The 27,991-nt window shown below is 67.6% G+C and overlaps 1 protein-coding gene across 1 annotated transcript in view; it reads right to left on the reverse strand.

The window, feature by feature from the left end:
• KIF1A (kinesin family member 1A) overlaps positions 1-27,991 on the reverse strand; it is a 90,764-nt gene that overhangs the window by 18,779 nt on the left and 43,994 nt on the right. Inside the window, exons 18-38 of the mRNA XM_055091014.1 lie at positions 27,685-27,764; positions 27,299-27,405; positions 26,342-26,425; positions 24,382-24,562; positions 24,226-24,298; positions 23,998-24,091; positions 23,110-23,258; positions 22,599-22,777; positions 21,059-21,196; positions 20,074-20,355; positions 13,466-13,584; positions 11,172-11,257; positions 10,369-10,507; positions 10,013-10,181; positions 9,788-9,878; positions 8,282-8,400; positions 7,250-7,305; positions 5,831-5,939; positions 5,507-5,573; positions 5,312-5,396; positions 2,871-2,976 (exon numbers count right to left, since the gene is read on the reverse strand). Of these exons, the coding sequence (XP_054946989.1) occupies positions 2,871-2,976; positions 5,312-5,396; positions 5,507-5,573; positions 5,831-5,939; positions 7,250-7,305; positions 8,282-8,400; positions 9,788-9,878; positions 10,013-10,181; positions 10,369-10,507; positions 11,172-11,257; positions 13,466-13,584; positions 20,074-20,355; positions 21,059-21,196; positions 22,599-22,777; positions 23,110-23,258; positions 23,998-24,091; positions 24,226-24,298; positions 24,382-24,562; positions 26,342-26,425; positions 27,299-27,405; positions 27,685-27,764 (2,513 nt within the window). The remainder of the gene's footprint in view (positions 1-2,870; positions 2,977-5,311; positions 5,397-5,506; positions 5,574-5,830; positions 5,940-7,249; positions 7,306-8,281; positions 8,401-9,787; positions 9,879-10,012; positions 10,182-10,368; positions 10,508-11,171; positions 11,258-13,465; positions 13,585-20,073; positions 20,356-21,058; positions 21,197-22,598; positions 22,778-23,109; positions 23,259-23,997; positions 24,092-24,225; positions 24,299-24,381; positions 24,563-26,341; positions 26,426-27,298; positions 27,406-27,684; positions 27,765-27,991) is intronic.

Raw genomic sequence — 27,991 nt, forward strand, 5'->3', positions numbered from 1 at the left:
GCGCCGCTCCTGTCTGCCCCTCGGCCTGTGCCCACTATGGCCCCTCCCTCCCTCCCTCCCTCTTTTCTCTTTCACTTTGCGGGGAGTGGGCCTGGCCGGCCAGCCTGCATGCGGGTGCCTGCTCCCGCTGGGGTGCAGGGGACGGGCAAGGCTCAGGAGTGGGGCGGGGGGGGGGAGGGGGGGAGCAGGAGGTCAGCCAGTGTCTACCGAGGGCAGGAAACTACCAAAGCAGCCAAAATCAAGAGTGGGGGCAGAAGGGACTCAGCCAAGGGAGGGTGATGGGGAAGGAAGCAATAGGAAGAGAAAAATACAAAAGGAAATAAAATGAAAGGAGAAGATGGGAGAGACAGGAGGGAGAGGTGAGCGAGTGTGGAAGTGATCCAAAAAGCTGAAATGGAATCTCAGGGCTGCGGGAGTGGAAGGAGAGGCTGAAAGGAAACCAAGGGGCACAAGTGGTACCTAGGCATGTCCGAATCAAGAAACTGCCTGCAAAACACAAACAATCACAGGTTAGTGAGGGGCGGGGGCCGGGCAGCGGGGCAGAGGGGCGGCCGCAGCGAGGGCGGGGGCAGCGCGGAGAGAAGCCGTCCGCGGCGACAGGCCCACTCTGAGCCGGGGAGGCTGCAAAGCACGGGGCCTTTGAGCGGGGAGGAGGCTGAGGCCGCGGCAAAGCGGGTGGGCAGCTGAGGCTCCGAGGCCCAAGCCAGACCTGGGTCTCTGAGCCTCAGCGTCTCTGGGGGCAGAAGGGCCCGCCGGGTCACCCGCAGAGCAGCCGGGCCCACCGCGGCTCCGAGGACGTCAGCCACGGTCCAGGGGAGAGGAGGGCCCTCAGGAGGAGCTGCCGGCCGGGCCAGCTAAGCCTCAGAATGTCGCCTGCCTGGGGCCACCCCCTGAGGAGCGTCCCTGAGATTTTCCAGGCCGGGCTGGGGTCGGGGCAGTCCTGGGGCCATACAGCACGGGCAGGAGCCAAGCAGGGGCCAAAGCAGCTACGGGCAAGGACTACAGCCCCAGCCCAAGGACGTCCTTGAGCCTTGAGGGCCCTGACCGGCCCAGAGCTGGCCGGCCTCACTTCCCACAGCCCCCAGGGAAGAGGACAGAGCCCGTCAGCGACGGGTCCTCTGGCCTCCAGGAACAGGGCGAACCTCTTTAGCCAAAGCCCCACTGACCCGAGGTCCAGCCAGGAGCAGCTGCCCCCTCCGCTGCCTGGGGACTGAGCCCAGGACGAGGTCCCCCTGTGCCCTGCAGTAGCCGTGCTGGCCGGAGGATGGGAACCCAGAAACGCAGTCCTCAGAGCAGGGAGACCGTGCAGGGCGGGAGGCCCAGAGGCACCCCGCCCCCTTCTCTCCCCCCCACCCCCCGACCCCTTCTTGCCCCAAGAATCTAGGAGTTGCTGGGGCAAAGGAAGGGTCAGAGGTCAGGGGAATGCTGAGGTCATTCTCCAGGTCCAAAGCGGCACTCAGCATGGCAGACAGAGCCCTCCTGGGCCCCCCCTCCCCCGGGGTCCCCATCCCTGACGGCCCGGGCACAGCGGCCCGTGTCCCTGCCGGCAGCCCGTGCGGGTGGGCGCCAGGCCCTCTCTGCCATGTCCCCAGGGTGTGTTCTCATGGCGACAGGCCCCCCACACTGTGCCTCACTGCCCCCCGCCCCGAGGTAAGCCCAGCCTGCCTGTCATGGTGCCCCCCGCCCCCGTGAGAACACCCCCCCAGCATTCTTCACCCAACCCCTCCCCCCTCTGGACGTGAGTGCAGGGTGAGTTTCTTCTGGAAGGTTCTGGGGCAGGACTGGAACCAGAGCCACACCTGCCCCTGTCGGGGTCTCTGCCCCCACCCCCCCAAGCTGCCTGCACCAAGGGATGGTTCCCTACAGCCCACTCTCCAGGGACTCTATAAAGAAACCGAGCTCCGCCTGGACCCAGGACCCTTTACGCGTATGGATCCAGTTCTCCCTGCACGTGTGGGGTGCCCGCACTCCGCTCTGAGCACACCCAGCCCTCAAGACATCTTTCCTGCAAACACAGCCGCAGGAGCCCGTGGAGATGCCCATGGCTCGAGCTCAGGGCCAGCTCTCGGCTTCTCCGCCCTGGGCCAGGTCGAGCCCTCGGGACTTGGGAGCACCCTCCCGGTGTCCCCGAAGCCCCAGAAAGCAGCGTCTCAGACAGGGCCAAGCCCTCCGACATTCCCCCCAGGAGGGCGGCTCTCAGCACCCATGAGCTGCCTGCCCCGCTTGGCCCCCAGAGGCCTCCCCCTCACATCCCCGCCCAGCCTGGCAAACCCCGACAGGCCTGCTTTGTCAGGGGCTGCGGGGGGCCACATCCACCTGCCCTGAGACTGCCCAGGTTGCAGAGATCTTGGCCATCACCTGGGAGCTTGGAAAGGAACAGCCCAGTGACAAGGAGCATAGGCTAAGCTGTGCCGCTGGGCAGACCTCCACCCCGGGATGCCAGACTCTGCCGACCCAGCTTGACCTTGAACTCCTCCAGGACCCTTGGCCCCAGCACCCCTGCCAGTGGGTACAGGCTTGCCCGCAGCGGTGCGGTTGGGAAGTCCAACCTGTTTGTCCGCCCCACGCCGCCCGCCCGCCCACGAAACTCCCGAGGACAGGACCGGCTCCTCCGCCGGCAACTCCCACGCGGCCACGCCGTCGGGTGACCGAGTGAGCCAGCGGCAGGATGGCGCGCAGACAATCCCGCCGGGGGAAGTCGCGGCCACAGGCACCCCTCCCTGCACCCCTTCCTGGAGGGCTCGGAAAGCTTTGGGCCCTTTGCGGCCAGGCGGGCCGAGTGGGCGAGCTGAGAACGCACCCTGGGTCCTGACTCGGCTCCTCCTCCAGGGAGGTGGGAGCAGCCCTGCCGCCGCCCCCAGGGGACTCACCGGTCGTCCTGGGCCGGGTAGATGTATCCAGACGAGAGGATGTTGAGGGACAAAATGTTGGGGTCAATCAAGGACTCGTCGGTTTCTGGGGTGTTTCGGATGCGACCTACAGGAAAAGGGACAGGCCGCGCGTCACTTCCCAGGAGGGCAGGCGGGGGGCTGGGTCCCCGCTCTCCGCCTCTGCCTGGGCCGGAGCTTCCGCCTGTGAGGCCACGTCATGCGGCTCCCCACGTGGCCACAAGAGCACCTGACAAAAGGCAACACCGGGGGGTGGGGGACAGGGAGGCCCACACAGGGTCTGCACCTGCACGTGGTGCCACCGGTCATTGGGCGTCCTGCCATCTTTCTCCTGCAGCCTAAGTTCTGAGTTTCTTAGTTTCTCAGCCATCGATAACTCTCGCAGTATCTCCCCCACCCCAACCGATAGATGTCAATCCCTCAGCCTAGAACTCACAGGCTCTCCTACCTGCTGGAAAGGGAAATCTTAGCAAGATGAGAAGGAGAAAATGTTCCCTTTTCTCTTTACACTTAAAAAAGGAAAAAAAGAAAGAAAAGAAACACTATCTGCGTCAAAAATCTCTCCCTGTAAGAAGCAAGCATCTCCAACAGAGCCCTCTAAGGCGCCCGCACTTGGGTGGGGGGCGGGAGTGACTCTGTAAACGGCACCAGAACCGCTGTGAGTCAGAACTCCTTCCTGGTGGTTTCAAGTAATAATTTCGTGCTCTTGTAGAGATCCTTAAATTCACTGCTCTGCTTCCTCGAGGAATAAACAAATACTGACTTTTCTTTGTTAAGCCAGAAAGGAATCCCTGGCCTCTCCCCTCCTCTCCGCCCCCCATGCGTGGAGATGAAATAAGACCCAACACCAGGCCAGAATTCTGAGCCCACACGCTGGGGCTCCATTTCCTGGAAGCCTCTTGCAACATTTGAGCTCTGGGAGGAGGCAGGTGTGGGCCTCCAGCCACGTGTCCCCGCAGGGTATGTCCCCCACGGCTGGAGGCTAAGGCGGGGGGAGGGCCACACGGCCCCTGCTGGGGAAGCTCAGCTGCAGGAAGAGACCTGGCCCGCGTGCCGGCCTCACCCCTCCTCAGCCCCGGGCGTGGGCTTCAGCGGAGGCTCTTCGCGGGGACTCTGTCGGCTCAGAGTCCGCCCAGGCGCTCCACCTGCAAAACTGATGCCCTCGGAGCCCCGGTCAGGCCGAGACGTCCACTCACAGGTCTGCGATGTTGATGCAGCCCAGAGGGGCAAGCCTAAACCCCCTGACCCAAGAGTGGGGGCTTTGGTGTTCCCGCCGGCATCTCCCCGAATCCCCTTCAAAAGCACCCTTATCCCCTCACCACACACATGGGCGAACACCCCTGTTTGCATTTTCAAATGGGATGTGGCCGGGAGAGCAGAGAGGAAGGTGGGATCTGGGACCAGGGCCTGGCTCCCCAAGGCCAGCCAGGGTGCAGCCTCTGTGCAGACACAGGGGTGCTGGTCACTATCCTAGGGGTGAGGGTGATGGGGTGGGGCGTCAGGGAGAGGTTCCACCAGGACCAGAGCCAGGTCAGTAGGCGGCGTAGACCCTTCCGTCTGGGCAGAACAGACCCGGGGTGAGGGCTGCATCATTTCCCACCCACGTGCAGTACGTCCGCGAGCGAGTTGGGTGTCTGCTTCATCTTTCTCTTTAAATTGATGCAGAGTTTTTAGATTCACCCTAAACAACATCTGAAATGGGGGTGTGTGTGCTTGTTCTACCGTTTTTCTGATTTGTGTGAAAATAGATACGGAACGTCTAAAATAAAAGCGTTGGTCCTGGGGCCCCCAGAACCTCCCTGCCCACAATCCTGCACTTCGGGTGCAGGAAGATGGGTCCCTCGTCACAGTCCTGTTACTACACCCTCAGAACCCCCCCTACGAGCCCCAGGGACACTGCCCTGGAGCGGCTGCCCACCAGCCACAGCAAAGCCCCAGGGCGGGCCCTCCACGGGGCCTCAGCTCCAGGCCAGGGTGGCACGGGCAGCTTCATGCTGATGACACGCTGGAACGGACAGTGGTCCCTATCCTTGAATGGCAACCGGGAAGGCGAATTCTTTACAAAGAATCAGCAAAGGAAACGTTTCCGGTAGATGAAAGAGCTCCTGACGTGAAGTTACAGAAAGAAAGCGTCCAAGCTCCTGGGTGATCTCTGTAAGTTGAACCGTGTCCCCCCAAAAAGACGTGCTGCAGCCCTGACCCCCAGAACCTTCTTTGGAAATGGGACCTTGGCAGACGTGATCAGTGGAGATGCTATCGCACTGGAGGCAGGCGGGCCGTCATCTAGTATCTAGGCCCTGGGAAGACGGAGGACGGGGGTGCTGTGTCTACAAGCCGTGGTCAGAACCCAGGCGTCTGGCCAGGGCCCGGGGGGAGCGGGGCTGTCTGTGTTCTTCCCCCGAGCCCCCCACCCCCCAACTCACCCACGACCAGCTCTCGCACTTCCTTCCAGTGGATGTGGCTGCCTGTCTCATGCAGCAGTGTCACGGTTATCCGTCTCTGGATGCCCTGCGAGGCGCCAGGGGAGAAGACACGGTCAGATGGCCTGGGGTCCCTGGTGGGGCGGGGGGGGGGGGGGGGGAGGGCGCTCGAGGCTGGTGGGAGCAAGCGCTTCGCACCTGGTGAAGCAGGAAGGTTCCCATGCACGGCATTCCGCCACGGTGGTCCACCACTGCAGGGATGTAACTGGGGGAGAGACGCGAGAGCTGAGGGCCGCGCCCCTCCTCCCAGCACCCCCCCACAGCACACACCCCCGGCCCCCAGGAGCAGAAGGCGTGAAAACAGGAAAACAGCTCCCTCCGGCAAAGGTGGGGTGGCCCGGTCCGGGGAGACCAGAGCGCCACCACGTGCCACCTGGCCCAGCCCCCGGACCCCTCCCTGCTCCACAACCCCAGAGGAGCCCAGCCCATCCCAGCGCGGGCAGCGCCAGCCTTGGGACTTACTCGCCATTGGCCTCCAGCTCGCAGATCTCGAAGTAGACCAGCAGGTCGTACTTGCAGTGGCAGGGCCCGGGGCAGGGCCGCGTCAGCGTGCTGAGCTTGGTGGCAGGCACTGGGGGTGACGGGGGAGAAGCACACACTGGTGGGAAACTGAGAAGCCACGTGCCGAGGGCGCGCTCAGAGGGGAGGCCAGGGAGGGGACGCCTCAGAAGCAGTGAGGTCGCTGCCCTCCAAGATAAACCACCAGCGGACCCCTCCCCAGGCCCCAGGGTACGCCCCGCTCTGGGTACCGATGGGCCCGGACACAGACGCGACCGTGGGCTTCTCTGTGCCCAGCGGGAGGAGCAGCCGGCCACACGCACCTGGGCACACAGGCCTCTGAAGAGGGCGGCACCTGAGCCCCACAGAAGCAGCAGGACAGAGGAGCCCCGCCTGCTCGGAGGCCAGGACCCGCCCAGCACTGCCTCCAGCTCAACGGGCCCTGGCCCTCGGCTCCCAGTCCTCCACAGCCAGAGGCCGCTCCTGCATCGAGTCCCACCTGAGCCCCACTGTGCCACTACAAATGTGCATCTGGGTGTCCCCCTGGAGGCCGCAGGGAAGGCTGAACAGCCCAGGAGACACAAGGGGCCAACCTAAGACCCACAGAGAGGCCAAGAATAATGTCCACAAGTGGTCAGCAGGCCTGGAGGGGCTGGGTGCGTCCCCCGGCGGCACCCTCAGTCCGCAGACCACCATCTTACGGGCACCCGTGCCGGGGACAATGCCCCCCGACCTCAAGGCGGGTTCCTGGGCCGTGAGGGCCTCGGCTGCACCGCCCGCCCCCGGGCTGACACTCCAGCCTTCTAGTGACTGTGTCCCGGGCTTCAGCTTTTGTCGTGAGGGCAGGAAAAAACCCTGTAACCCCTTTTAACTGAAATCCAACTGATTTCAAGAGCTTTTCCTCCGCCCACCTGCTCCCGGGGCAGGGGCTCTGGGTGCCAGGCAAGGGTGATGACCGTCCAGCGCTCTTCGTCCAGGGGCCCCACCGGCTTGGCCACCACCAGCCTCAGCCTCCCGTGGACCAGCTTCCTGGTCTGCCTTCCACCCCAAACCTGTCCATCCTGTGAGGTTCAGCTCAGATGTCCCTGCCCCGCTGAAGCCCCGCCCCCACCGTCGGCTCCGGGCAGCCTCACGGGATTCTGGGCAGGCACCACCTGACCGTTGCCCTGCTGCCCTGTGCGTGCCGAGGGGTAAAGGACGTCCCTGTACCTTCGCCCTGTGCCCCCCGCTCCAGTGTGAGCCCCTTACTCCGTGGGGACCCCGTGAGGCCCAGCAGGGGCCGGGAGAGCACCGACCCATCACCAGGACTGCGCTCGGCCTTGGCGGGCCCGCCTACACGGGCACCCACTTGCCCAGGAGCGCACCCACGAGGGCCCCGCCTACCTGGCTTGGACAGCGGCATGACCCGCGGGAAATGGCGGCGCGAGGGCCTCAGGGGGCTGTGGGGACAGAAGCACCAGTGTGAGGTGACCGGAGACTGGTGCCTGCGGGACCCCAAGCTGGAGCGGGCAGCCGAGGGCAGGGGCTGGGCGGGGAGGCTGGCAGGCTGCCCACGTCAAGCCCGGTCTCCCTCCCTCCCTCCCTCCCTCCCACAGGGCCTGGGAAGGCCCGGTCTCAGGCCCTCCACCAGCTCGGAGCGAGAGGGGGGCCCCCCAGGACCTTAGAGCCCACCTGGGAGCCCCCACGAGGCCCCGAGAACCGGGGCAAGGGCCAGGGGCTCCCGGGACAGGGCCCCCTTGGCACTCCCAAGGACAGACAAGGCTCTTGGGGCCAAATGGCCCGAAACCAGCTCCTCCCTGGGCCCTCTCTTTCCCCGACACCCCAGATGCTCTGCTCTGGGTCCCTCATGTCAGCTGAGAGGGAGATGGAGGTGGCAACAGGGGTCCCGCTCTGCCCCCGACGCCCGTCGGCTGTTCTCCCCACGCTCTGGATGGGGTGGCCTCAGGGGGACTCGCCCGACCCATCGAGTGAGCCCCCGGCAGGTTGCAGCAACGAGGGAGCAGACGAAGGGCCCTCGTTCAGTCTGGGGAGCTGAGGACCCCGGGTCCCTTCGGCGGAGTTCTCGGGGGGCCACCGAAGCCGTCTCCCCGTGGGCCACCCCGGCCTCCTCCAGCCCAGCACCCGGCTCCCCTCGTCCCCAGGGCGCGGTCCGTGCCCAGCCTAGGCTGAGGTTCTGACAGCGACGGGCTTCAAGAAACCCCTCCTCCGTCCTCAGGGGTCATCTCTGACCCGCTCTGGGTCCTGCCGACCCGGGAAACCGGCCGCCCGTAGGCGGGGAGATACAGGCGGTGGGAGGCGCACGGCTCTGCAGCCGCCACGCCAGGCCTGTCCAGGGCACGGGTCGACCCTGCTGGCCAGGAGGTGGAGAGGCCCTGAGCCGCCCAACCCCGACCCCCCCGACCCGGGGCCGCTGACCTGAGCACGTCCTTGCAGAGGGGCGGGAATGGGTGCTGCTGGTAGTGGCCGAAGACCTCGAACACGATGGGCTGGCTCTTGATGTACTCAATGAAGGACTTGGTCACCTCCACTGCGATCTGGAGGGAGGTGTGGTCAGGCGGGGGAAGGAGAGGCACAGAGGTACGTGCTCAGCCTCCACGAAGGGCCCGGCACTCCAGGCCCAAACTGGAGGCCCCCCGCCGGGCTGACCCCTGCCCACGAGGAGAGCCGTGCTGACCCCTGCCCACAAGGGGGGCCGTGCTCCTTGCCTAGGTCTGTCCAGCCCGCCTCCCCTACCGTCACACTCCCAGTGGACAGGCCACCGGGCAGCGGCCCTAGGGCTCGCTCCCCAGGGCAGATGGGGCTGGGGGCCACTAGGCTCAGCTGCTCTTTCATAACCCAGAGCTGGAGGAGGGGCCTCTGTGATCCGGCCTGACCCTTCTCGGGCCCTCGCCCACTCGCCAAGAGCTATGGGTTGAATCGTGTCCCCCCCGATTCACATGCTGAAGTCCTAACCGCCCCCCGCACGCATGTTTAGAGACAGGGTCTTCACAGAGCTGATCAAGTTAGAATGGGGCCCAATCCGACATGACTGGTGTCGTTGTAAGAAGGGGACATTTGGGCACAGGCACGGACGGAGAGATGACGCGAGGACACAGAGAGAAGACGGCCGTCTACGAGCCAAGGAGAGAGCCGAGGACAGATTCTCCATCACAGCCTTAGACGGAACAGCCCTGCCCACCTGGATCTTGGGCTTCCAGCCTGCAGGGCTGCGAGGTGCTAAGTCTGTGCTGCTGAAGGCCCCAGGGTGTGGGGCTCTGCTGGGGCAGCCAGGAAAGGAACCCACCGAGCACACCTTCAGACCTGGCCTCATTTCCCGGCCTTAGAAACCACGGGAGCCCCTCTTCCCTGAGGGTCAGGACAGGCGATAGTTCGCAAGGCCCTTCTGGGCAAGGCCCCTGTGCCTGCTTAGGCCACACACCCACAGCCGGGCAGCCCAGGGTCAAACCCACACTCCCTGGCCTGGCCCCTGTGGCCTTGCCACCTGACAGTTTCCATCATGGCCCCGTTTGCCTGCCTCACACCACAAAGTCCCTGCTCTCCTGACAGCCTGGCTTGGAGACACTCCCCGGCCTGGAGCTTTCCCGGACTCTCGGGCGCCTGCCCAGGCATCCTGCGGCTCTCCGCGCGCCCCGCCCCAGCCTCAGCCCCAGCACCAGGCCAGGGTGCTCTCGCCGGGCACCCCAGGCACTGCATGTCCACATCTGCCCAAGGCTCGCTGCAGGGAGCCCTCGGGGGCTCTGATCTGCCCCCATGCCCAGTCTTAAACCCACCAAGGCCCCCAGTGCCCGGGGCAGGGCTGGTGCTCAAAAGAGAGAGAAGCAGTGACAGAGAGAACGAATGAAGCTCAGGGAGGCCGCACAAAGCCCTGGCCCCCAGGAGGGGCCAGTCATGGCGGGGGAGAAGGGGGCTCTAAGGACGTACGTTTTGGACGTGGTAGAAGCCGAGTGGGGGCCCCCTCCCCGTGTTCTTCAGGGGCTCCGTGGAGAAGGCCTCGTCATGGCGATGGATGAAGCTGTGAACGGGGGGGAGACGTTTGGCGGGCGTGGGGCCTGGACACGGGGACCCACAGCCTCCCGGGGGTCACCAGGTGCCCCCCGCGCCTTGCCGAGACCCACCCGCGCGGCCCGGGCCGGGTACGGGGCTCACTTGAACTGGCAGAAGATGTCGGCGTATTCGGCGGAGATGCTGGACGCCTGCAGGACGGTCACGCGGAAGGTGAAGGTGCTGCCCAGGCCGAGGTGGTCCGGGGCGGCGTCCGGGGGCCCGTCCAGGGCGGCTTTCTCGGGGCTGTCCAGGAGGCCCTCCGGGGTCACCGCTGCCGGGAGCCAAGGGCAGAGGGGCGTGGCGGGACCCGAAGGGGCTGGGGCCCGGGCTCAAGGGCTGGGCCTCGTCGCCCGTGCGGCTAAGGGGCGGCGAGGGGGTGCGGGGACGAGGAGGCCCTCCAGGCCCTCGCGGGGTTGGGCCGTGGCCCGGAGCCTGTCCCAGCAGCCGCGGGGACCCACCTGAGCAGGTGTTGTTGTTGACCTCATCGGCCGAGGGCCCCGCGTCGGCGCCCTGGCCCTGGCCCTCCACGATCCGCAGCTCCTCCTGGGAGGTCCCCGAGCGGGACATGCCCGCCACGGGGCAGGACTCGGACTGGAACTGTGCGGGCAGGGGACAGCGTCAGACAGAGCCGGCCTGGCTGCGGCCACTAGAGCCGCGTCGAGGACCGGGAGCCCCGTGCCGGCGTGGGCGGGCACCCCCCTCCGCAGGCCTGCCCCCCATGCTCTCACGGCCTCTGTTAGTCTACCAAGTGGGAAAGGAAGGCGGGAAACGGTCCCTGGCCTGAAGTTCTGTCCCTTCTCCCCAGCCGGTACCCCTCCCTGAGCTCCTCCCCGCCGTGGGCGGGACGCAGTGAGACCCTCCCGCTGGCTTTCAGGGCCCTGGCCAGCTGCCCCGCCACCAGGTGCCCCCGTAGCCTCTGCTGCCCCGTCCGCGCCCCCGCGCTCTCTGCCTGATGCCCCCGCCCCTGCTGCGCCCCCAGCATTGACGACCCCTCCGAGGGACCGCCGGGGGCTCTGGGCCCAAGGCCTCAGAAGCACCGAGGCTCAGGGCGGGGCGGTGGGTGGCCGGGTGGTGTCAGGTTAGGAAAGGGCCTAGAGGAGAGAGGAGGAGCTGCCCGCTCCGGGGGGCAGCGGGGGGACCCCCTCCTCCGCCCTCTCGCCTGAGAGCAGCAAGGGGAGCCCTGGGAGGAAGACGCCGTCTACTGCTCCTCCGAGTGAGGCCCGCCCAGCGGCGCCGTGGCTGCCCCACCCTTGCGCGCTACCTTCTCGAAGTGCTGGTCATCAAAGGAGATCTTGGCGGTCCCCGACTGGCGGACGCCGGAGCCGTAGTCAGGGGCCTCTTCGTCGGCTGCAACGGGAATGCAGCAGGTGGTCAGGGCCCAGCTCGCCCCCCGGTGGGAGTGGCAGAGCTGCCTGGTGCGGGGAGGGCACGGGAACCAGGACGGGCTCTGACCCACTTGGTGGGGAACCCCGACGCCAGAGTCAACTGGCTCTGGAAGAATGAGGGCGCCGCCCCGGGCACACTGACCCCCAGCCTGTGCTAGCCCAGGGCCCAGAGGCAGCCACGTCCTCGGCACGGCCTGCTCCGACGGGCCCGCGAACTCCACATTTTCAAAACAAAACCTTCGACCCCTGCCCCTCTCCCCCGCAGCCCCGCCCGACCGCCCCCACCTGCCCTGGCCCAGACTCAGATGCTCCAGCAGAAGCCAGGGGTCCTCCAGGCCCTACCCGCCCTCAGCAGGGCCTGCCCCACCAGGTCCTCCTGGCTTCCTCTGGGAATCGCGCCTGTTCCTCTGCCGCCACCGTCACCCATCTGGACACTCCGTGCCCCACACGCCCTCACGGCCCCTCCTTCACAGTGTTTGGGTTCTCTGCTGTGCTTGGGACGAAACCCTAACCCTCCTCCTGCTGCCTAAGGGGCCCCAGATCTGACTTCCCACAGACTCCCTGGCCCCCAAGTCCAGCCACTCTGGCTAGATGCCACCCCAGCAGACTCCACAGACCCCAGGGGGCTCCAACCCTCTGTTCCACGGGTGCTAACACCACCATGCTCTCCACTCTGGCTGCCCGAGGGGACGTGGCTCTGTCCCACCATCACCCAGGGCCGGCCCAGGGCCTGTGCACAGCAGGGCTCCGTGTTGGGAGACTGGATCAGCCAGCCGACCCCTGCCATGATCGAGGGCAGGGGCAGGTGTGACTTCTGAGACCGCTGAAACAACACCCTGCGGCTCTGTAAAGCTCCCTCTCCTCCACCACAGCCACTAGACAGGGGACGCCAGGTGTGGCCCGAGCACAGACAGCGTCGACCTACAAAGCAGCCGCTCGGTGGGACCCACTCAACGGGGCCGAGCGGGTCAGGAAGGGCCGAGGAAGAGCCCAGGGAGGACAGAGCCCCCGGCGATTGCCGGGGCAGCGTCCCCGGGGGACGAGGGCGGCACTAGATGTTCCCAGCAGCCCTGTCACCTGGCTCTTCCCTAGAGACCCCTCCCCACCACCCCAGGCCCCCCCTTCTCAGCTGGGTCCCCAGGGGCCTGGGCACCACGGTGACAGGACTGGGAGGTGCTGGAAAGAGCACCTGGAACGATGGGGTAGTGAGAATTTGGCGAGGGGGGACCAGACATCCAGAGTGGGGTCGCGTGAGCTGCCCGGCGGGAGTACAGGCCACCCAGCTTGCTCACACTCCGAGCCTCCCTGTCTCAGCCTGGAGCCACTCCGCTGACACACGCTCTGTCTGTCCTGCCCCGTTCTGGCCCCAAGGTGCCTGGGCTGCTGAGACGTGTAGAGGAAAGGGAGTCCTGTGGAGGCACCGGGGGCCCGAGGGCAGAGAAGGGAGGCACGCAGTTACACCAGGCCCTCCGGCCGAGCGCGCCCACGTCTGTGCTCTCCGATGATCTCTCCACATCCCTGCCGCTAGGCAGCCTCAGAGTGGATGCCACTTTCAAGGGAGCAAACCCAGGCTCAAAGGCGTTGTGTGGCTGTCCACGGCCAGGAGGGGGTGCTGGGAGGGTGACTAGGCAGTGAGAGGGTGTCCGCCTCTGCAGTGAAGGGGGCTGTATCGCCAGGCCCACGGTGGAGGGGGGCGGGACACAGGCCAGCACATGAGAGGTCAAGGGGTCCAAAGGCGGCAATGCTGGGGAGTCAGGAAAGGCTTGGGGGCTGCAGTGGGCAGGGCCCGAGCTGAAGGCTGCAAGTCTGTGCGCCCGTCCTGGGTCTGAGATGGCGGTGGAGGGGGAGTGGCGGGGGGCACCTCTGCGCCAGGCCGGCTCCGTGGGTCCACCTGGGGCTGCCTGGTGGCAGGCCCGAGCCAGAGTGGGCTCAGACAGCCCTGGGCTCGGCCTGCACAGCCCCGGAGGCCCCAGCCGACCAGGAAGAGTCCAGGAGGCCAGAGCCAGGAGCCGGGCAGCAGGGGCTCCTCCCACAGGGAGAAACAGAGGAGGCCGGGGGCCTGGGTGGGGCTGGGTGCGCGCGGAACACCACGCGAGGCCCGCAGAGGTCTCCCCGCCCAGGGGTCCCATCGGGGAAGGGACAGAGCCAGCCGGGGCTGCCCCGCACGCACCTGAGATGGCCTGGACGGCCACGCGGAGAAAGCCCTTCACCTCGCCCTTCTCGCTGACGATGGCCACACGGTGCACCAGGGGCACGGGGTACAGCAGGTTGCTCAGGTACACGAAGGCCCTGGGGGGAGGCAGAGGCCGCGGTCAGGGCCACCCCGCCGTGTGCTGTGACAGGCGGCAGGCGGCCGCACGGCCCGGGCTCACGACACAACACTGCAAAGCAGAGCGAAGCGGGCAGCCAGGGCGGCAAGCAGCGGGGCGGGTGGGCAGGCAGGACACTGCGCTGGGCGGGGTGGGGAGGGAGGGGTCCTCGGCCGCAGAGGAGACGGGAGAAGGCGCAGGGACGGGGGCGCGGCGCCGGCGGGAGCAGAGGCTGCGGTGAGGGGGCGGGCCGGGGCGAAGCCCGCGGCCTGAGCAGAGAACAGCCGAGGAGGGAGGTTTCAGCCTGCTTCAAGGAGGAGGACCTGGGACCCGCCTCGCTGACCTACGACCCTCACGCTGGTGCTGATCCCCCCGCCCCCGTCTCCCCACCCGTCTCCCCGTGGCCGCTGACGCTCGCGCAAGGACCCCACGACGGAAGACGCCTCACGATTCCCTCTGAGCCCCTCCAGGAACACGGCGCGCGGGAGCTCCGTGATGTCAGCGAAGCCAGGGCACGCCCCTCACTGGGGCCCAGGGGTCCGGCCGAACGGAGCCCTGAGGACACCCCAGAAACCGCGGCACTGCCTGGCACGGCCCCCCCAGCTCCCAGGGTGCCCAGAGCCCCCCATCCTGTGCAGCTCAGCTGTGCACGCAGCTAGTGCCAGCACAGGCGGGACAGAGGCCACGTCACCCCGGCGGTGCCCCTCTCCCCGAGCCGGCCAACGTGTGGGAGTCACACGGGCAGCCGGGGGTGGGGGGGTCCCCAGAAGAGCCTGTGCTGTCCCGCCGGGTGGGCAGGCTGCTGTGAGCACAGCTCCTCACCATTCGGGGCACCCTCCTTTCGAGGGTCACCCTTGCCCCCCACCCTGCTCTGCCCTCCCCTCCGGCCCAGAGGAGCAGACCTCGGCAGCCCCGAGCTCGCTGGGCCGGGGGTCGGGGCGGTGGTCCTGGGGGAGGGCACGGCTCGGGCAGGAGTTGGACAGAAGAGGGTGGGAGGCGCTGGGGAGGAAGTGCCGAAGGCGGGGTGGGGCCAGGGCCTCGGCCAGGGACGGGGAGGTGGGGACAGAGGTGAGGCAGCAGGGAGGACAGGGGAGGGGAGGGGCCTGCTGGCCAGGTGGGCGCTGCCCCCAGGTGCCTGGGCAGGGGGGGGGGGGGGGGGCGGGCGGGCGGTGGAGCTGGGAGGGCAGGAGGAGAGGCGTGTCATCCTAGTCAGCCTGCCCCTGCCCAGGCCCAGCCGCTGGCGTCGCCCCACGCTGAGAGCCCCAGGGTCCCCACTCTGGACCCTGTGGTGAGAGGCGCGCAGGGGCCCTTCCCCGGGGGCCCTGATTCCAGGCCCTGGTGTCCCCTCTCAGCTGGGCTCCTGGTCTGGCCTGTCTTCCCGATACCCTCCCCCCGCAGGAGGTCGGAAATCTGAGCACCGTCCTGGCTTTTATCTCAGATCTATCAGCTCTACCTCAAAACTCTCTCTGAAACCCGCCACCCAGCCCGTCACCCCTGGCCTCCCTCCCGCTTCCTTCAGGGCCTCCACAGCCGCCAGAGGGGACCTGAGGCGCGACCAGACCCGCACCCACCGTGGCCCCCAAGCTCTTTGCATCCAAGAGGCACCTGACCCCCGCGGCAGCCCCGCTCCGGCCCCCGCGCCCCGCCGTCCCCAGCCCCGCGTCCAGGCCGCCTGCGCACGGCTCTGCCTGTTTGTCTGAATTCACGAGTAGGCCCATCTCTGTTGACTGCTTTTCGCTTTCTGGGCACCCACAGGCCGAGGCCGGCCCCGGTCAGGGGAGGGTGTGCGGCCTCCCGGGCCTGAGTGTCACCTGGGCCGCCCTCCTGGGGCTACAAGAAGCCCCTCTTCCCCAGCACAGCGCCCCTTCCTTCCACGAACTCTTCGGGGGCAGCGTGGAGATGGGTGCTGGGGGCCTGGGGCTCCACCGCCCCGACCGCCCACCAAGGCGAGCCCCGGCCCCGGTCCCACGAGGAGACTGAGGCCCAGAGAGCGGAAGCCCTCGCCCCAGCAGCAGAGGGCGCCAGCGGGCAGGGGCCGGCCGGGGTGGGACGGGCACCTGAGCACGCGCCGCAGGACGGGACGGCAGCGCCCTTCCCTCGCCGGGCACCTGGGCTCCTGGCCAAGGGCCTTTATCGACACTGGGAGTGGGAAGGGGGCTACCGTGAAACGAGCAAAGTCATGAGGTCCAGAAGGGGAAACGGAGGGGGCCCAGGACTCAGGCTGCGGGAGGAGGCGCAGGCCCTGCTCTGCCCCTGCGCCCGGAGGCCTGTCCCCTGGGCTGGGGCACCGCCCAGCCAGCCCACCCTGCCTGAGAGAGCTTAGGGAACGGGGTAGGACAGCCCCAAGCTGTAGGGCCAAGTCAGCACCCACCCCCCGCAGGTGGAGGGCCTCTTCCCCAAGGGCAGGACCCCTTCCCCGGGGCACCGCCCGCTGCAGAAAGCCGGGTGTCGGGGGGCTCCCAGGAGCCCCAGGCACAGCCGGAGGGAGGGGCCGCGGCCTGCCCACTCCACCCGCGGCCTGCAGGGAACCCACAGGAGGACCCTCAGGGAAGGCGGGGACACCTCTGGCTGTGGGCTAGGTGAGGGAACGGTGCCAGGCACGGGGGTGCTTAATCAGCACAGCTTGCTCGAGGGAGAGTTTAAGGGCTGTCCGGGGCCACCTAGCCAGGAGGGGAAGCCAGGCTCAGGGCCGCCTCAAAGCCCCCGGCCCGCCCAGGGCTGCCTTCCTGAAAGCGTCAGGGGGCAATTCCACAGGGGCGTCAAGCTCCCAGAAGGCCACTCACAGCGCCCTGGAGGCGACCCGGGACGCCCCTGAGGGGCAGGAGGTTACCACGCCCCGTTTTTGACTCCGCAAAGGCCAGGCCAGAGGGGGTCTGAGGCGCTGCACAGAGAAGTAAACTGAGGCGGGAGCCGGACCCAGCCCAGGTCGTAGGCGAGGCCACGGCAGGCGGGCCCACTCCCGGCTCCCCGCCAGGGCCTCACTGCTCCACACACCTCCTGTCCTCGTGGCCCACCCGTGGGCACAGACGCCAGGGTCCCACACATCAGAGGGGGCTGCGCCCCTCGTGTCCTAAGGCTCAAACAATCCCACCGGCAGCCCGCGAGACTGAAAACTCCGGTGAAGGAACCGTCTGCGCCTGCCCCTCCGAGCTCACGGGGGCGGCACTGGAGCCCCCAGCACCCCGGGCCCCGGGCAGCAGGTGCGCCCGCGTCTCCTCCGCTCACATCCCAACACGGAGACCAGGGCTCCCTCACCAATGGCACATCTTAGTTGGATTGGCTGCGTCTTTCTTTCTTAGGGGCACAAATACGGTGCCGGAGAGCTAAGACGTCGTGCTAGAGCTGGTGAAATACACCATTCCTGCCCCATTTCACAGGTGAAGAGAGGGAGGCTCAAGGACATTAAGGAAGTTGCTGGCAGCAGAGACCCAGCTGGGATGAGAGCCCCCACAGGCTGGCTCCTGTGCCGCCCCCAACCGTGTGGACACCACGCTCCATTCCCCACCGGCTTAACTAACGCAGCTCGTTAATTAAGTAAATCAAGCCTTTCTTGATCTTTCAGGACTTCCTCATGTCAGAGGGGAAAGAAAGCCCAGATACTTCTGGCATTGAAAAACGGCAGGGCCGGGGGCCTCGAGGGACCCCTTGGTCGGAGGTTAGGGTTTTACAATGAAAAAGACGCCTGGAATCCACGGCCACACTCACTCTCTCTGAACTTCATCACGCGCCTGTGGGACGGCCTGCTCTCACGCTCACCGGGGCGCCCAGGTGGGTTCGCATGCAAATCCAGCTGCGTCTCTGGGGCCGGTGCTCCCAGAGGCAGAGGAAGCCACACTGGATACTCTCTCCTTCCTGCTGCCCCTGGTCCCCGTCTGACTGGTGACAGTGACGGGTGCACTCATCCAGAAGGGACCCCTGGGGCCCAGCAGCCACGGCCCCTGCTGGCAGCACCAGCCTCGAGGGCAGGGGGCGGGGGCTGGAAGACCCCAGGCCCACCCCGCCCGGCAGCCCCAGAACTTGAGGGGATGGGGCCCACGGTGCAGAGGCTGGGCCTCCCCCTCACTGCCCACCAGGTGCCGGAAACAACCTGACGTCAGCCCCCGCCACCCTGGGCCGGAACAGCCCAGCCCCGTCCAGAGGACCCTGCCGGCCACGGGGCACCTACCCGCACACGGGGTGGCTCGGAGCCTCGCGGGTGACGATCCGGGCTGAGCGGCTCGGCACGCAGAGCGCACCCAGCTGGGAGCTGAGGGCTCGGCCTCGCCTGCCCAGAGGGCACAGAGCGGACACGGCGGGTCGGTGCTTTTCCACCCAGAGTCTTGAACACGTCCCTTGGGCGGTCGCCAGTCCCCCTTCCCCGGGACCCTCCATCCCAGACAGTCACCCCCTCGCCTTCCTCTCTCTGCAGCCCACCCGCCTTCTGAAAGCCACGGTCCGAGCAGGGAGGATCATCGGGGAAAACTGAGCCCCCAGGCCCACTTCCTCCACCTGCGTTGGCCCATCTCACCTCCCAGTTCACTGGCACCCAGGCCGCCAGAGGGAGAGGCCCCCAGGGGGGCTGACCCTGGACTTGGGTGAGGAGCCCCGGGTCAGGACGGGGGAGGCCCCTGCCGGGGGCCCTGTTCACAGAGGTGAGGGCACCTTGAAGCAGGCTGAGACCCGCCGGAGAGAGAGGAGGTGGCAGAGCCGGGGCTGAGTGTGGGCCAGCGCTAACCACGAGGTTGGTGAGGAGCAGACGCATGCTGGGGCCCGGAAAGCCTGTCCGAAGGGAGACAAGAGTGGGCGCCCCCGTTTCGCTTAAGCTTTGGAGAGAGAGCCAGCAGCTACCAGAGGGAGAAAAGGAAACCAAAGACGGGGTCCTTCTCGGGCCTGGGCCTGCACAGCTGCTGCGCGGGAAAAGCCAATTCTTGCCAAACCAAAAAGATCAGGACGTTTCCAGATGAAGCCCCTCGCAGACAGCCGCCGCGGGGAGCTGGCCCTCTCACTCGTGGCTCTGGTTTGGCTTTTGGTGGTTTTGTCACATCCCAGATCCACAGAGGGGGAATGTCGGAAGGACCCAGCTCTTTCCGGCTGAGACTGCGAGAGCCCACCCCCGTTTCTCCCGGTGTCCTCGCCCCCGTGTGCCCTGACCCCACGCCTGCCTGGCTCCCGGCCACCCTGGCCCTAGCGGCCGGGCTTTCTGAGAGGCCTGCGTGGAGCTGGCCCTGGGGCCGCACCTCCCCCTCGGGCTCAGCAGAGCAGGAACCCAGCCGGGGCGTCTCGGAGAGAGCCACGCGGTTTTGTCCAGTGGGCCAGCGTCTCACACTCGGGGAAGACGAATCAGAAGAGATCCATGACGCGCCAGCTGAGAACCTGCTTCCTTCCAGGAGGAACCAGTGGGGCCTTCACTCCATCACCCGCACCCACGGGCTCCCAGTGCAAACCCCGCTATCTGGGGACCAGCCTAGGTCTTCAGCTTTCAGTACTGGTGCTCCAAGGTCAAGACTTCCAAAAACTTCCATCAGTCTAGCCCAAGGAAGCAACCTCAAACTCCTAAAGAGTTTGCTGTTAAAGCTATCTTACACCTTTGCATATACGTATATTCAGTTTTCGTGAGCTGAACTTCCTACTACTACACCTAGGTTTCTAGGCCTTTCCTTCACCTTCTTGCTTGCGTTCCATTCCATGGTAATAGATATAAGGATGGACTGTATACGCCCAACCTGCCTGCAGGGTGGGGGCCCCTGCTCCCCCCTCTGAACTTGGCCTCTCTCCTCTGTCCAGGAAACTGAATCATGGGCTCCTCTGCAAAGGGCACTTTCCCATGAGGGCACGAGGCCACCGGCACCGACTCCGGCATTGACGGCCTGGGGGTCAGGAGGGACAGGACACCCTCACCTTTAAGACACAGACTGGCTCAGAGGGGGGCCGGGCTGCCCGGGACCCAGGGCTTCAGAAGGAGGCCCTTCCACTGCCCGGGCACCGGCCCTTCCTCCCCTGCCGCCCGGGACGGCCGGCTGCAGCTTCTACCCCTCTTCCCACAGAGGGGGCAGGGGCACTGGCAGCAGACCAGGACCCCCCATCTCTTTCAGAAAACAGTGGAGAGGGGGAGGGAAAGCCGCCCTGGCTGGTGGCGGGGGGGCCGCAAAGATGCATGGCCCCACCTTTCCAGATGCCCCCGCGGGGCCTGAACGGGCGGGGGCGCTGCTCTTCCCGGGTCCCGGAGGCCTCTCTGCGGAAACAGGCCCACCTGTGCGGAGCCCGTGCCCCAGGGCGCCCTGCCCCCCTCCATCACTGGGCCCGCCTCTCCCCGCCGGGCCCCTGCAGGAAGGCCAGGAGCCCTCGCGCTCCCTGCTCCCTCACGCCCTCTCCTCGGGGAGGCCCCGCTCGCCGGGGTCACGCCCTGACGGCGGTCAAATTGTGCCCGCAGCAGTGCTCCTGTGCAAAAGAGCTGGTTCCTTCCCAGCATGCTGTCCTCGACCTCACCAACCTTCCTACTAAACTGAACAGGGGGGGCCGGTCGTAAAACGGGTCCCGGCCGTCGCACAGCACGTGCTCCGGAAAGACGTCGTCCTCCAGGTCCTCCTCCTCCTCCTCCTCCTCCTCCTCCTCCTCCTCCTCCTCCTCCTCCTCCCCCAGGCTCTGCTCCTCAGCAGGCTCGGTGGCGTCGGAGTCGGGGCTCGAGAAGGTGGGGGAGGGGGTGAGAGCAGCCATGCGCTCGCTCATGCATGTGTTGAGAAGAGGGTAGCTGTTGCAGCCAGAGATGACTGAACTGGGGTTAGTACGACAAGACAGAGAGAAGTTAACGCCAGCTCCTCGGGGGCGGACGGGGCGGGGCGGGGGCTTCCGAGGAGGACCCAAACCAAGCACACAGACCGTCAAGAATGCCACCTCGACAGACAGGAGAGCCAAAGTGCCCGGTCCCCAGGCGTGGGAAGACACCGCACGGGGGTCAGTGTAAAGCTCCGGAAGGTTCCGGAGGGCACCGGCAGGAAAGATCCTGGCCAGGTGTGGCTGAGGTCGGTGAGGGCCTCGGGAGCCTGCCCGCGTTGAGGCCTCGGGAGCCACGCCCCGTGGGGGGCCGGGGCCGGGCGCAGCCCCCGGACCAGGAGACCGGGGACAGCAGGCGAGGACTCTGGGCTCTGGGAGGACGCGGCTCTGCCTCCTGCTCACACCCCACCTGGACGCCTGACCAAGCCTCACGTTCCCACACACGGACAGGTGTCACCTGACGGCCACGGTCCCGAAGTGCGGGTGGGTGGTGATGCTGAGACCGCTCCCTGGGCAGGGCCCACTGGTGTGTGGAGAGGACTGGCCAGGCGGCTCAGACCAGGAAGGACCAGGGCCGCGGAGTCGGGATGGAGAAAGGCATCTGGCCGGCCCCCTCCTCGTGTCAGGGCCAGGGCCCGGGCCCGACCCCTCGCTGCCCCCCACCTTCTCTCGATCTCTCAGCCCAGGGGGAGGGAGGCGCCTACCTGCCCACGAGCCGGAACCAGGGGAAGCGGTCGTAGAAGGGGTCTCCACCAGTCACCACGTTGTCACAGTCCTCGATGACGCTGGAGGGCACCTCGGCCGCCCGGTCGTACATCTCCCGCATCAGGTCCAGCCGCTGCCTGCGGGGCAGAGGTCAGCGTGGGCCCGGGCGGAGCATCCTGGGGTCTCCGGTCCAGCCCGGCTCAGGCCACAGCATCCTGCTCAGGGTCACCCGTGGCTCAAGCTGGTTTGCCAGGCGGACCCTCCGGGGTCCTCGGAGTCGGCCGACCGTGGCCGAGGGGCTTGCGGTTCGCCACACGCTCCTCTCGGCCCCCGTGATGGCCGCGGGACGTCAGGCGGGTGGGGTCGGGGACCAGCCACGCTCAGGACGGGGAGTCAGGGCGCGGAGCCCCGGAAGCTCGGGGAGCAAAGGGCGAGTTGTGAGGAGACACAGGGGACAAGGCGTTTTAGAGGCTATGCCCCGGAAAACCGGCAGGTGGTGGGGGAGACGCAGGCGTCTCCCTCGGGGGCTCGGGTGCAACAGGAGGGACGTGGGGGCGGGGGGACATCCGCCCTCCAGGAGCAGACGGCGGCCCAGGAGGACGGGGCAGGGGCAGGCGCGTGTCCGTGAATGCGCGTGGGTCAGCGCGTGTGCCGGGGCGGGGGGACCTCACAAGAAGGGAAGGCGTCTGCGTGTGAGGGTGTGTGAGCGGGACGGAGCGCGCAGAAACGTGTCTGCGTGCGTGAGCGCGTCTTGACCACGTTTGTCGTTCTCTGCATCTCATGACGTTTCGACATCTCTGGGGCCCCCGCCCCGACAGTGAACAGCCTGCGGGGGAGCCCACCTCCACACAAGCCACCACCCGCCCCTTAGCCGACCGGCACGCCAGCCGCTTCCCCAGCCCTAAATCAGCTGGGCACTGCCCGGGCCCGGCGCCCGCAGGCGTTATGCTGGCCGGCCAGTCCTTGCCGTTCACCCTGCCCGGCTTCGCCCAGGAAAACCTCGTAGAGGCCGTGGCGAGGCCCTCCGCTCCCTCCTTGGCCCCCGGACGGCCCTGTGCCCACGCGCCTCCCGTTTCTAGGGGCACTTGAGCAATATTGAAATTGCCTTCAGTGGCAAAGAGCTGTCCTGTCGCCTTCACCCAGGAAGAGCCAGGCGCGCGTCAGGGTGAGCGTGTGGGACCTGAGGTAGAGCCGTAGGGCGGACACCTCCCAGGACACCTGGCCGTCCTCCCTGGGGCCCCCACGCGGCCGTCCTCCACCCCCGCCCCAGGTGGAGGAGCCCCAGCTTCCTGCCGCGCCTCACCCGCCCCTTCCTCCAAACTTTGCCACTGCTCTGGTCGAGGAGAATACGGATTCTATAACGAGGCTGGATCCTTCTTACTTTTTCTCTTCTGATTTTAAAAGAAATCGAAACAGGAGAAATAGCTGCCTGGACACGTGCGCCCCGTGCATCCCACGTCCACCTCCGTTTCAGTGGCCTCGGCCCAGCCCGGGGAGCAGCCCCGCCCCACCGCCCAACGCACGGCCCACCCGCTGCACCTGAGTTTCTCCAGCGTCCAGTAGTGGGTGGCCCCGTTCTTCTGGTCCTGGACCTCCACGGCCACGATGGTTCGGGGGAAGGGGCGAGTCTCCCGGTCCTTGGCAGCCTCTGGGGGCAGCAGGTCAGGCGGCAGTGGGGAGTACAGTGTGTCCGTAAGGAGGACAAACTGGAACTGGACCTATGACCGGTGAGGATGACGCCCGTCAGCCCCAGGGAGGGGGAGCCTGGCCCTGGAAGGGCCTCTTTCCCACTCCCAGAGTGCCCTCGGCTCTCCCCGCTGCCTGTCCCTCAGCCGTTCTCGGAACCTTCCCACCGGCTCCACCGGAGAGGAGGCCCCACCTGCCCCCACCGGCCTGCCTACGCGTCCCCCTCTGTCAGTCCCGGGCCCCCCTCCAGCCGGCCCCCCGGGAGGCAGAGCAGCCCGGCACCGAGGCCCGGCCGGAAGCAGGCCGGCGGACGCCCGCCCTCCGAGGCGCAGACAGCAGGGGCAGGCGCGGCGCAGGGGCCCACCTTCTTCTTGAGCTCGACGCTGATGGCGTTGGCCTCCTTGAGGAAGATGGCGTTGCCCCACAGCAGGTCCCGCAGCGACGTGAACTGGTACCACTTCCACTTCCGGAAGGCCCACAGCGCCAGCTCACCCTCCCTCTCCGTCCACTGGACTGCGGGGAGAGGCGCACGGGGTCGTCACGGGGCTGGGCGCCCGGTGCGCGGGTCCCCAGGTGCCCACGAGCTGGCAGGAAGCTCTGCCGCAGGGGACGACCCTCGTGCCCCAAAGAGGCCGCCGGCTCCCCCAGTGTGAGCGCCAGGGTCCTGAGCGTCGGGCTGGAGCTCAGCAAGGACCTGGGGGGCAGCAGTGGGGCGGGGGCAGGAGGGCAGACCGGGGCTTGTCCCACACACCCTCCCGGGTGGACGAGTCCAGCCGGGGGAGGCCTGGTCACATCAGCACAGAGGTCCCGGCCAGCCGACCAGAGGCCGAGCGGGACGTGAACACCCTGCCCTTGGGCCACCCCCGGGGCCCCCAGCGGCAAGGGGCCAGCCAGTGGGCCGCCCAAGCAAATGCTCCCCAAGCGGGCCCCCAGGTGTGGAGCGGAGACCGTGTCCTGGGAGGGGCAGCAGCCGCCCTCGGGCGGGACAGGCGCCTGGGAGCGCCCAGCCCGCCCCGCCCCGTCCTCCTCACGCTCCAGGCCGCCCCCGCCAGAACCAGCAGGCGTGCGCTCACACGGCTGTGTGCGGGTGCACAGGTGCTTTGCTGCTGCGGCACAGCCTCCCAAACCCTGCCTGCAGGCCAGGGACCCCAGGGCAGAGGTGCCAAGCAGCCGACCTGCGGGGAGCGGCCGGAGCCGCCTCTTTGCTGAGGCCCCGCCCCCGCCCAGCCCCACGCGGGACAAGACCGCTCACCCTCCTCCTCGGGCTCCTCCTCCTCCTCGTGCACCCCTGGGTGGTACCGGGAGTCCATCTGTTTCTGCAGGGCCTCCAGCTTGCTCTCGTAGTCCTGGGCGCAGAAGCGGGGCCTGTGGCTCCACGGGCAGACCGGCCCGTCCCCAGCCCTCCCACCCGGGCCCGGGGCGCCCGGACGCAGCCCCGGCACAGCGAGCGCGGGGCCTGGCGGGCGGGCTGTGCACTCACCAGCCTCTGCTGCTCCAGGAGGTAGGTGGCCTCCTCGCGCTCCCGGCGGTACTGGTCCTCCAGCTCCTGGAGCCTGCAAGAGCGTGCGGGGGTGAGGGCGGGCGGGGCGGCGGCGGGCGCGGGGGGCGTGCCCGGGCGGCGGCCGCGGGGCCTCACCTCTGCTCCATCTCCTGCTTCATGTCGATGCCCTGCTTCTCCAGCAGCTCGCGCTGCGCGAACGCCCAGTCCACGGGCTCAGCGGGCGTCTCCGCGCAGGGCGTGCGCTCACGCTCCTGCCTCGCCTGCTCGGGGTGGTTGAACCGGAACACATGGCTCTTTCCCATGATGATGCGGTTTCCTGGGGGACGGAGGTGAGGCCAGAGTTGGCGGACCTTTGGCCTCGGCTGGTCTCGGGGGTGAGAGGGGGGAGGAGGAGAGAAAGAGGAGGAATGCAACTGGGGTTGCCTCCTAGCACTGCCCACCCCTGGGAGGGCCTCCAGCTGCCAGGAGCCGGCCCCCGGGCCCTGTGCCCGGTGTCACCCTCGCCCCCGCTGGGGGGCCACCTCCTCCACCAGGACCTGAGCGGGCCTCCCACTCTCCCCGGTTCCACCCCTCGGCCCCTCCCCTTTCAGCAGCAGCGATGTTGGCGAAACACAGCCCTGGGGCTTCTCCACTGTCCCGTCCCCTCCACGGCCCCACAGGTGCCACCCCCGGGCCAGCCTGGCCTCCTGCTCCCGTGCCCTGGGCCTTGGCACTCCCCTACCCGAGGGCTGGGGTTGGCCCCCTCTTGCAGGGCCCCCTCCTGCACGGAGCTTCCCTTCCCATCTGTCCCACCGGCGGAAGCAGGGCAGGGGTCTGCGTGTTTCCAGGGCCAGGGTCCACCCCGTCTGCAGGACCCTCCAGGGCACACCTGTCCCACGAGGGCAGGGCCTGCCGTCTCTGGATGGTCCTGCCGGTGGGGGTCTCTTTGGACGGCCTAGTTTCTTTCCAACTTTCTCCAGGAACCTCAGCTCTGCCTTGAGGCCTGCAGAGCTGGTTCAGCCCCTCTCCCCACAAGAGAACCCGGGCCTGCAGGCTGGTCCCGCCCAGGCTTCCCTCAGCTCCTCCTCCAGCTCCGGAGTCCGGCCGCCCCTCCCAGCCCGGGCCCTGCCCCGAGCCCGCAAGCACCAGGCCCCATCCCGAAACAACAGCGGGGAGAAGGGAACTCTGGACCTGCCCTGGCCCAGCTCAACTGCCCCATCTCCCCACACTGGCTGCCAGGCGAGGACGCCAGCCACCGGCGGCCACGCGAGGCCTGTGAATACAGGACGCGCGGTGTGTCCCTCCCTCAGAGCATCCGCCGGGACCCCGAAGACAGGACCCTGAGTCCTGGAAGCTAAAAACAAGGCCCTTCAGGGTGGCCGGAGCGGTCTGGACGTCAGGCTGCCGGGCGCCACCCCCTAGGCCTCCCATCCCCTCTGCACCCCCAGCTGGGGAAGGGGAGGGTCCCCCTCATTCTTAGCAAAAAGTCACCCCAGCCAAAGTTGACACGATGTCAGTGCTGTGTGTCAGTTTGGCCGGGCTGGGGAGCCCAACGGTGCACCTACAATCACGTGACCTCAGGACAGGAGACCACCCACCATTACGCAGGTGGGCCTCCCCCCAGCCCCCGTCGGGCGAAAGGCCTCAGGAGCTAAACTGAGGCTTCCCTGAGGAGAAAGTCCCGCCTGTGGATTTCAGACGTGCCTGTCCAGCCCTCACCACCTGCTGAGCCAATTCCATTAAATAAATCTCTTGCTAGATGGATAGACAGACAGATAGACAGACGTACATATCTCCAGGTGTGTTTTAGAACATGAGGACACGAAGCCAGGGGGCCGGCGTCCGGAGGCCGGTGCAGCGCACGCCCCGCTGGCTGTTCCTCTGTTCCACGACGCGCCAGTCCCGCCGGGGCTCTGGGACAGGCACCCCACCGCCCGAAATCCCACCTCGGCTGGCCTGCAGCATTGACTCAGCGCCGCTGGAGCAGCCTTCTCCCCGCACCGCCCCGGGCCTGTGTGCTGCCCGGCTGGTGGGGGGCGGATTGGGGTGCCGCACGAGCAGGAGGGGCGCGCGTGCAGAGCGGGCGGGGCGGGGGCCACCCCTGCCTCCACTGTACCTGACCGCAGGACACTGGGCTCCGTGACTTTCTTGCCATTGACGTAGGTGTCTGCCCCTTCACAGGGCTCCAGGGTCACCACGGCTATAGGACAGATGCGGGCACGGAGAGGAGGGCCGTGAGGGGCTGTCCCCCTGGCCGCGTCCCCGTCTGGGCCCAGCAAGCCCCACTCAGGGTCGGGGGCAGGGGGCCCGACCCACCTGGCCACCTGCCGCCCAGGCGCGGCCCCCGCCAGGCCCCTCTCCTCCCTGTGGCACCTGGCTTGGGCCTCGAGAAGCCGGAGGGGCCTCTCAGCCCCTCACAGATGAGGAAAGTGATGCCGGGTTGGGAGGCGCACGGGCCCAAGTCAGAGGTGGGGAGGCCGTGCTGCGTGACCGCCCCGCCCTGCAGGGTCTCCAGGTGGGACGGCAGACAGTGGCTCGCGTGTCCCCAGGAGTCCCAGAGCCCCTCCTGGCTTTGTGCCCGCCCACCGAGGGGAGAGAGAGCTTCGGGGACAGAACTCTGGGAGAACCGATGTCCGCAGCACTGTTTAAGGCCACCACCCTGAAGTGGCCTGGTCACAGAGGGGGCTTTGGTCACTGGTCTGCATCCCAGAGGCCGTCCGACGCCTGCCCTGATCTCGGGGGCCGTGAGCACCGGGACAGCCCCGCAGGTGCCTTCTCGAGAGGAAGGGTCATGCCCAGAACCGGCGGTGGGGACGGAGGCCCGAGGGCAGGCCGGCCGGGGAGATGGACAGATGGCCGCTCCCAGCCCACGGGAAGGCGTGGCCTAAGAAGAGCCGTCCCTTCGATCCAGGCTCAGTGCCCTCCCGCCCGTGAGCACCCCAGCCTGCATGTCCCCAGCCCAGCCTTCAGAGCACCTTTCGGCGGGGGCAGGGGGGCTCCCGGGACTGAGTGGGGAGCCAGGAGGGCCGACACCAGCAGCGCCGGGTAGGGGCGGGGCCGGGGGAGGCCATACCTTCACTGCCCCCTCGGGAGTCGCTCCGGAAGACGCAGTGCTTCTCCTTGATGAAGTGCCCGCTCAGGACTATGTCCTGCCGCCTCTCTGCGCCTTCCCGGCCCACTCTGTGTGTGTGGTGCGGTGGTCAGCGCCGGCTGGACCCAGGGCACCACGACGCCACCCACTGGCCCGCCTGGTCCCCCTGCAGCCCCCAGGATGCCCAGCTCTTACGGGAAACGCCTGGCGAGCACAAGCGGGGATCCAGGGGACAGCCCCCAAAGCGGCCTGGCCTGGGGGAGCCACACTGCCCAGAGGGGCCCACAGCACCCCTGCCAGCGGATGCCTGGGCTCAGCGACCCCTCAGTGGGGGAGCCCACCCCTCCCCTCGCCCCGCCGACCCCCACCTGGTGATCCCATCCTTGATGTAGTAGAGAAGGCATTCGGACATAAGCGGGTCCTCGTTCAGGTTCACGAGATGCGGCGTCTGCGGAGAGAGAAGGGTCACCTCTCTTCGGGGGGGGCGGGAGCCCGGCCCGGGTTGCCTGCTGCCCCCTCTCTCCCCAGGACCAGACGGCCACCTCCGCTAGGCCTGGCCTCTAGGGGGACACATATCCTCCCAGCCTGGCAGAGAGGACAGGAGATGAGAAGGAAAAGCCTCCTGAGGGGGAGACTTTGATGGGGACCCCAGAGTCTTGGGAGGAGAGCTGCCAG

This window comes from Physeter macrocephalus, chromosome 2, assembly GCF_002837175.3.
Source record: "Physeter macrocephalus isolate SW-GA chromosome 2, ASM283717v5, whole genome shotgun sequence".
Lineage (NCBI taxonomy): Eukaryota > Metazoa > Chordata > Mammalia > Artiodactyla > Physeteridae > Physeter > Physeter macrocephalus.